Here is a 9,432-nt window from a genome sequence, read left to right on the forward strand (position 1 = left end):
AAATTAGGACTTTACGTATGACAACAACAAATCCTGCAGACTGCAGCTTTAAATGGACGACACGGGGGATGGAGTTTCCAAGCTTTCCAACTTTAAGAAATGCAGTTCAAACAGGCCATAAATCCAGCTTAGAACCCAACAAGGTTCTTCAGCACAACAGTGACACCATGTGTCAGGTGACCCCGCAGCCTACATGTCATCACTGTGTACACCTGACAGAGCTGGTGTCTCACAGTGGCTTTTAATGTTGAATCCTTTGCTGTGATGAAGAAACTCACAGTTGTAGTTATAATGGAATTTATTATCGTTGTACATTTCCAGCAGGTTTAAACCGCACACAGTAAATATCTGTGAAAACGTTTTGGTGTTTGTGCTTATCTTTTTTAAAAAGCGGCCCATGAAAACGTTAATTAAATATCTCACCATCTCATACACCATGGCCATAAAACAGCAAACAATAGAAAAGTATGTAAGTAAGTAAGTAAGTAAAATTTATTTATATAGCACTTTTCGCAGAAAAGGATTCACAAAGTGCTTCACAGTGAGATCAGAATAAAAAAAACAAGGGAAAAAACAAAACAAAAAACAGTGAACACACAGCTACACATACACATCAAAACACAACATCAAACATAAAACAAAATGTCATAAAAAACCTTCACCTTAACTAAAGGTCTGTCTAAACAGCAAGGTCTTCAGCTGCTTTTTAAAAGGCTCCACAGAGTTTAAAGTGCGCAAAGAAAGTGGCAGTGCAGTTTGGTTTCTATAGGATTCCGGAAGCTGATCGGTATAAACACAATGCAGCCCATTTGTATTTATTTCAGCTCGAGTCCTTTCTTATACGTTCACAATTATATTTGCTAGGGCTGGGCAACGATTAAAATGTTTAATCTAATTAATCACATGATTTCCCTGATTAATCACGATTAATCGCATTTGTACGCAAAATCCAAAAATGAATCCAAAAGTAGTGTATAGCTTTTAGCATTTAGTTTTATTTTAAATGTGCTGCCATATGAATGAAAGTGCCATAACATTTGTTGTGCAAACACACTTTTAACATCAGCATCTTTCTGTAGTTTTTATGTAGAAGCCTCGCTCCACTGTCTGTTTCCTTGAATGACTTGCTGCTATCAGTTGTGTGTTTTGCCTTTAAGTGATATTTTAGACTGGAACTACTACGCTGAGAAGACAATTCAACCTGGCTGTAAATGCAGGAGTTTTTTTTAAAATTTATTTTGAAATACTGCTTTTATGTAAAAACAAGTAAAACAGGAAGTAGCGCCGGTTAGCTCCGTGAGCTTCACACCTGTAGCGGTGATGTTAGCTGCTAGTTTATCTTTATTTTATTACTCCATGCTTCGTGGTGTTTGCTGTAACTGTGTGAATGTGATGCATTCAACAGACTTTTACAGTAATAAAACCTGCGTTAATGCGCGATAAAATATTTATCGCCGTTAAATAATTAATAAGTTAACGCGATAATAACGAGTTAACCCATCCAGCACTAAAAAACCCACAACAAATCAAAAAAGTTCAGATATTTTTTTAATCAGTGAGATTAAAAAGAAATGCGCTTCCCAGTGCTCCAGAACTGCGGTTTTTAAACATTAACTTGTCTCGTGGCAAAAGGAAAGCCACTAAATAATTAAAAAAGTTGTTTTTACTACTTCTACTGCTACCAATATTAAGCCTTTCAAAACTGTCGAACACAGACTGAGTTCCGTTTTACAAAATGCAGCAAAGAGAAGAAGCTGAATAAAGATTTCGAGGAAAATCGAGAAAAATGAATAAATGGAGCAGACGTGTGCAGACTTTCTGACTGGTTGTGTTTTTGAAACAGTGAATCAAGAAGAAAAATAAAGCAATACATTCACTGAATTTTTCTCAACACGTTGGTGCAGAAAGGCAACAGGGATGATATTCCCCCAGAAGTCTCACTCTGTGTGACTACTCTGGAGCTCCTGGAGTTAATTATGCAAAGAAGAATGTTGCAAATGTTGCTCTGTAAAAAGGTTAATGCTGCACAACCCCCATAAAACACAAGTTAGAGGCTTCTTTAGCTTTTAGGAGCTTTACAGGAGGTTGACCCTGCCCACTAATGCCTAATAAATGTTTTTTTATTCTTTATGCTTCGGATTATTGTGAGCATGAACACTTAGTCACTGATCTGATCTTCATGGCAATAGTCTTCAGGGAGTAGTTCCAGCCTTTCCACGCATGCCAAATCACATGAGCATTTTCAAATCCGATGGCATTGTGAGGTGCGTACATGCCGGTGGGATTTGCCATGTGGCAAGCTTTGTACCAGAATCCACCCAGAAAGTGCTGAGCACAGTTTTTTTCCCACTGATCCTGGTCTTTGTCAAAGGTGGTGAACTTCATGGAGTTGTGGTTTGTCAAACTGTCCCCTGGAGAGAACAAAAGCAGAAGAAAACAGTGTGAGCTGAGCTGGAACAATGGAGCATTTCTGTTTGCACACTGCTTTACCATTATTGATTGATTGATTGATTGATTGATTGATTGATTGATTTTTATTTTCTAACATGTATAAAAAAGAAAATGCATGTAACTATTTGTACATACAAAAGAAAGAAAAAGAGAAATAAAACATAAAAAATTCAATCACATAAAGTGCTAATACAAAACAAAACACCGCACATTGTTCGAAAAAGGAATGGGAAGACGTACAATACTTTTTTTTAGTTTCCCACCCCTTTTTAACTACTCAGTTTGTAAAATATTCTAACTACAATACATCTATATAAATATATGCCATATATACACTTCCTAATTATCTAAATAAATATATAATCACAAAAATAAATACATACTACACACATATCCTTGTAAATATAAATGTAAATATGAATATATATATAAAACCATCCCCATTCATAAATATATACCATATAATAATTAAATTACAATATAACAATTAACCCTATTCTATTCATATATTTATTCCTCTTCCATGTACTTGTTTCCAAATATTTGTTGTACCTTTTTTTAAACAGAATTCTATTTGCACTTTGTTTTATTTCTGTCTCCAGACTGTTCCACAAAGTCCCCCCACAGCTCGATACGCATATGCTTTTCATATTTGTTCGGACCTTTGTCTCCCCTTAGATTATATCCCCCCTCCCCATCACTAAACATTCCTTGTATGTTTTTTGGCAATAGAGGGAATGTTTTTTTATAATAATTATTATACTCGAATATTTCTGTAAGTTTTCAAAGCTTTAGTAACTAAATCTGCAGCTCGATAACCAGCATACTCCTTCTCAAAGAAATAAACGGTGCTTTAAAAAAGTCCTAATCTGACAACTTTTGCGCAAATTTGAGCCTCTTTGTGAAAATTGTTAGAAGGGCTGTAAAATTCTGGCTTTGATGAGATAACAGGCTATGATCGTCAACAGTCAATACTCAGTTTATTACCAATTAACCCAACGTGTGTGTGTCTTTAAACTGCGGGGGGTACCCAGAGTTGGTTGTTTGTCCACCATCATGCTAATGTTCACTTCAAGCGCAAAATGGTAGTTTGGAAAAACCAAACTTCAGAATTATCCAAGAAACGATTCTTATGCTAAAGATGAAAAAAGATCCTCTGTGTTTAAATGAAGAATTCCAGTCTCATAAAGACAGGGACTGATGTTGAGGACGTACACAGACCACCTGTCAGTGGGGTCACATGGCACTGAAAGGATCGGATTATTGGCTAAATTATAATAAGACTGAGTTGAGCAAGGGTAATTCTCCTTGGATATGTGGCGGTGAATGAATGTGATCAGAGGCACAAAGCGTGTCATACCCCGGTATGATAGGTGGCGCTGTACCCATTCCAGCTGTTGCTAATAGAGCCACTTCCTGTTGACCTCTTCACCACCAACAACAACAACAAACTCAGGCATTGGAGAAAGATGGAGAACGCAGAGCCAGATGAAGCTACGTCCCTCTACATTTGGTCTGTGATGAGCTGCTTGTTGCACAAACTCGATGCCCAACGGAGCATTCTCCATCGCGTTGTTTGTTTCTTTCTGACGGCGACAACAACAGGAATATCGTCTCCTTTGACTTCCGGGTCACGACCCCGGGAAAACATCTGGAGCATGCGCAGAACGCAAAGTCTGATTCACCACGTGCTTCAGCGTCTACAAGCAGGTTTAGAGTGACTTTCAACCCAGTTATCTCGGGGTCTGAATCCGATCCGATCCAATTCTTAGTCAGATTAAGGTGTCTACATGCACTTAATAACTCAGTCTGATTGTAATTTAGCCAATAATACGATCCTTTTCAGTGCCATTGTACGGTTTTATTAAACTAACTACTTTAGTCTAATAACTCCCACCATAAAGGGCGTTCTGAACTGATGAAACAGTGTCACACTCAAGCTCAGACCTCCGATCACTGTATTTTCTGTGGTTTATTTTGTATAAGCATTTATGCTTTACATGCTATGCTGATTGGCACCTATACAGTAACCGTGCCGTTCGCCAGGTAATCAACTGAAAATGACAAGTATAAAACAAAACCACAACATTAATTACACGGACATATTACTCTCTGTATAATCCGCATACATAAACATATTTATGGTATTTAACGCAAGTTTTAATCACTTTTTCTACATATCTCTTAACTCACCAGCTCAGCTTCACCGGTCAAAACAACGACATCCTTAAAAATGAAGATCCGGCAAGTTACTACATCCGCCCCAGATAAAAACGGGGGTAAATTCTAACACAAGAGGTCACTATGAAATCACCACAAATGTAACCAATGGTAGAAAATAAACCAACATGTTTGAAAGACGGGAGAACTTCACACAGCCATGTAACCCCACTGACCGATGCATGTCAGAACTTCACAGTGAAGGATAGTTGTTCTGAAAATAAATACAAAGATTTTTTAGTGTTGGCAATGTAAAAGGCCTCGTTTACTCTGTCAGCTGTCTTTGCGTTAGGCTTTTGATTTGAACAGATCACTAATCTAATGGCTGTGATTACTCTGTTTAGTTGCTTTTTATTCTCACACAGGTCTTTACTAGCTAAAAACTCACCTTTATAGACTTTTCAGTGCAAATGGTCTCTCGAAATAAGAAGTTTAAACTGGCTTACTGCTTTAAAGATTAATGCAATACTTTAGAATTTTTTTTTCCCACTGAAACCAATCAACCCATGCTTTCGTCAGAGTTTTCTTTCATGCTCATCCGGAGCTTTCTTCCTGTCCAACTCTGACCTGGAAATTGTGATTCGTGCTTTTATCTCTTCACGTTTGGATTATTGCAATTCTCTTTTTTATTTGTTTTAACAAATCTGTTTTAAATCGTCTTCAAATGGTCCAAAATGCAGCGGCTCGACTTTTAACAGGATCAAGCAGACGGACTCATATTACGCCAATTTTATCTTCCTTGCACTGGCTCCCGATCAAATATCGTATAGATTTTAAAATTTTAGCATTGACTTTGAGAGCCCTGCACGGGCAGACCCCCGGTTATGATTCTGATCTGCTGTGTCCCTACAGCTCCAGCCGCTCCCTTCGGTCCTCAGGCCAGAACCTCCTCATGGTCCCAAGGACTTCCTTTAAAACCAGAGGAGACTTGTCTTTCCAGGCTTTTGCTCCTAAATGATGGAACAAACTGCCTGTGTCCCGTCGTGAGGCGCAGTCTGTGGATTCTTTTAAGAAGCAGCTGAAGACATTCTTCCTTAGACAGGCTTTTAGTTGATTGGCCCGATGTCACTTTTTGTACCTATATATGAACTTGTTTTCTCTTTGTAATTTTGTTTTACTGTGTAAAGCACTTTGTGATTTTTATCTATGAAAGGTGCTATATAAATAAAGTTCTTCTTCTTCTTCTTTCTTCTGGGTGAGGAGGGCTCTCACCTTTTTGTGTCAATATTCACCTTCCCAAATGAAGACCCACACAGTGACGTTTACCTGCCTCTCCACCAGTGAAGCTCCCCAGATGAAGCTCATAGCCGGTGTTTTCAGGGCCAATCGAGAAGGAGGAGTACTGAGCAGAGGCCTTTCCTCCCTCCCAGTCCTCCATGTCGACCCGCAGCTCATTTTCCTTCCTCAAAGTAAGCAGGAGGATGTTTTCCAGGCCTGAAAGACACAGAGATCGACTTCATTCGACATTAAAAGGAAACTCAAGCACAGGCACTACATTTCTGTTCTGGTATATTTTCCTCTTGAACTCACCCAGCCAGTATTCTCCAGTTACATCCCCAAAGCCAGCCTTATAGTGCTTCCAGGACCGGAAGAAGCTTACAGACCCATCAGTTCTCCTCTGAAATATCTGAGAGGGAGAACAAAACAGACAGACTGAGAGACTCGGTTTACCAACATGCAACACGAAGCTTTCATCTTTCATCTTCTTAGAAATCCTGCTGAACTTTTCCGTGATTTTCTGGAAAGTTTAATAAATCATGTGTGGGAAGACACTTGCTCTTTCCATCAGACACAGACAGAAAATGAAAATGTTTCTTTCATGTGTGTAAGATGAATTCTAATTAATACGAGCTGAGACTGATTAGTGTTGCCCTAGGTGCAGGTATGCATTTATTCTTAAATTTGAAACTGTCTAGATTCTGATCCATCATGTAAAAGTAGTGAATATGGGGTGGTTGGAACTGATTCCCACAAATATCATTCTGCATGCAGCAAACACTGTGACAATTGAACCAAGATACAGCACAGTCATCCATAACTATGCTTGGTGACCAGAATAACAAGGACTGTTGCAACACTTCACCTCAGACAAACTGCTGCAGGTTCTACTGAAATAACTAGGGCTGGGCCAGTTAACTCGTTATTATTGCGTTAACTTGTTAATTATTTAACGTTGTTAAATATTTTCACGCATTAACGCAGGTTTTATGTTGCACCATCCCAAAAAGAAAAAGCGCTTTTGCACAAAACTGCTTCTCATATAAAGCTATAAAAGAATGGAATGAACTCCCCCAACACATAAAGTCCTGCATAAACATAAAAGATTTCACCAAACAAATTAAAATGCACCTACTATCAAAACAGATGTGCTCCCACTGATAATTGGGTTTTTTAATTTTATTTTTAATTTTATTTTTAATTAATTTTTTTTAATCAGGCTTCTTAAAGACTTTTTAAAGAAAATATTAAATAAAATATGAATCAAAATGTATAATTCGGAAATTAACAAATTAAAATGATTAAAATAGACCCACTGGTAATTAGGTTGTTTTTTTAAATAAAGAAAGGAAAAAACTGATAATAATAGTACTCCTTACCCCATCCTCCCTTTAAGAACTACGGATGGAAAATGTGGAAAATACTAAAGGCTATACACTACTTTTGGATTCATTTTTGGATTTTGCGTACTAATGCGATTAATCGTGATTAATCAGGGAAATCTTGCGATTAATTAAATGAAAAATGTTAATCGTTGCCCAGCCCTAGAAATAAATAACCTCAAACTCTGCAGATTAATCAAGAAAAGTTGCACTTGCTAATTTGTTCTTTGCATAAACCTAAATGATAAAACAAATCTATCAATTTTACTCATTAAATAAAACCCCAGAGACGTGATGATAAAAGTATATTAGACTGTTTACTCACTGTCCATCTCCCTCCGTCAGTGTCCATGTCACAGTAGACATGCAACGGCGTGGTAGGACCCCCTGGGTAGATTGTGTAGACCCCACTGGAGCTTGTGTTGTCATAGCGATAGATTTCATCACAGTCAATTGGTGGGTAATACTGGGGGCTGGAGTGGGCTGAAGCTGTGAGGACCAGCAAAGCTGTGAGTAATGTCGCCTGGATGAGAGAAAAGAAACAGGAACTGTTTTCACTCAGGACAGATAACTAGGAGTTGATGTTTTTTTGTCTTATTTACAAAGAAAGATTAGTTTTTTTCCCAATTCTTATCTTCCTGAATGGCACTTGACAGTGGATATCTCAAGCTTTCTGACAAATGCATGTTGTTTATTTCCAATTTCCCCAGCTGGTGTCTCTGTGGACAGATTCCACTTCAAATAGTTTAGAAAATGTTTCATTGTGTTTTGGGGGATCTGACTATAAAAGGATTGTTTGGGTGCTCAGAATTTAACCAAACATGAGACATATCCATTTCTCTTTCAGACTTATTCAACATTCATAAACCCTTCTTTTTTTTCTTTTTTTTATGGCTAACATGACATATGATCTCTTGCAGTTTAAAAAGAATAATTGTAGCTTAGAGTAAAACGGTAAAAGCTCCCAATTTACATCACTGTTTGCATATAGTTGTTACAACACTTGGGGATTCCCTGCAGGATGAGTTTGGAAACCTGCCATATATCAGTGCTCTAATGCTAATGTTTAACCAGGCTTCATCCTATTAAATGCATCCTGTCTAAAGTCTATCTGCCCATATGTGAGTCACAGAATGCACTCTTGATGTTTGCTTATATTGGGTTTATAGGTCGGAAGTTTAAAAGCAAGAGACACATGCCCACTAAAACTGGGAGAGCCTGTTAATGAGTAACTAACAACAACCAGTAACACCATAAAGTCAACAGCAGATAAATAATAAAAAGACTTTATTATTATTCAAAGATTTTAATCATTAACTGGTATGAACTGTTTTGATCGATTTATTTAAGTGATAAAGCTACAATAAAGCGATGATTTAAGTCAGTTCCTGGACGGAAAAACGTTTAAAAAGCGATTTAAAGAATTATTTGTTTGTATTATCATTATGATTTGGAGAAGCTCTACGTATCAGTATCACTAAAGCGTGATTATTTATGTAAGTACGAGCATCTGACAATACAATTTCACAGATTTCTGATATTTTACACACTGACAACTTGAATCTAAATATCAACAAAAGCGTTGATCAAACTGTTGATTATCTTCACAGTATCAAAATGAACCATTTGTAAAACATTATTTTGAATATTCTAAATGTTTTCTTACCTGCATCATCGCGATAAGGAGAAATCTTTACTGCTTAAGTTAGTCTGTTGAATAGGATCATGTTGGGCAGCTTTAAACAGTCCACCCAGTGGGTGTGTCTGCAGAAGCATGCAACATGGGTATTATTCCCAGCAGAAATGTAAAGGATTATTAAAGTCACTATCCCATTATCCAGTTCATTATAAGGGAACTGAGGGTAATGTTTTTGCTTTTTTCTGAGAATGAGGTGGTTTGATATGACTTAATGAATAAACTGAAGGAGCTTTTTTTTTAAGGCTGATTCTGACACCTTTTTTAAACAGTTTGTAGGACAAAGTAAAGCAAAAAGAAGAAATAAAGAGATAAACTCATTCAGGATTATGCTCCTGCTACTCTGAAAAAAGTGTGAAAAAATTAAAATACTTTTGTGAGCTAACAAATAACGAAAGTTTGTCTCTGCACTGACCGAATTCCTCATGTAACTACTCATTTAGGCAAGTCATTCACTTTTACAGG

At 37.3% G+C, this 9,432-nt stretch overlaps 1 protein-coding gene across 1 annotated transcript; it reads right to left on the reverse strand.

Moving 5' to 3' along the window:
* Window positions 1–2,139: 2,139 nt before the first annotated feature.
* On the reverse strand, window positions 2,140–8,946 carry LOC142378108 (microfibril-associated glycoprotein 4-like). The gene is made up of 5 exons (XM_075462337.1): window positions 8,938–8,946; window positions 7,597–7,842; window positions 6,202–6,298; window positions 5,938–6,105; window positions 2,140–2,411 (listed from the first exon to the last, which is right to left on the reverse strand). Exons 1-5 carry the CDS (start codon window positions 8,944–8,946, stop codon window positions 2,140–2,142), a joined length of 792 nt encoding a protein of 263 aa, XP_075318452.1.
* Window positions 8,947–9,432: the final 486 nt, after the last annotated feature.

This window comes from Odontesthes bonariensis, chromosome 4 (genome assembly GCF_027942865.1).
Source record: "Odontesthes bonariensis isolate fOdoBon6 chromosome 4, fOdoBon6.hap1, whole genome shotgun sequence".
Classification (NCBI taxonomy): Eukaryota; Metazoa; Chordata; class Actinopteri; order Atheriniformes; family Atherinopsidae; genus Odontesthes; species Odontesthes bonariensis.

Bases quoted from the DNA above. Each gene is read 5' to 3' on its own strand.
- LOC142378108 (XM_075462337.1), bottom strand. The intron at 6,106-6,201 runs GTGAGTTCAAGA...TGTGTCTTTCAG, and splicing joins AACTGGAGAATACTGGCTGG to GCCTGGAAAACATCCTCCTG. The intron at 2,412-5,937 runs GTAAACGTCACT...TGTTCTCTCCAG, and splicing joins CTTCACTGGTGGAGAGGCAG to GGGACAGTTTGACAAACCAC.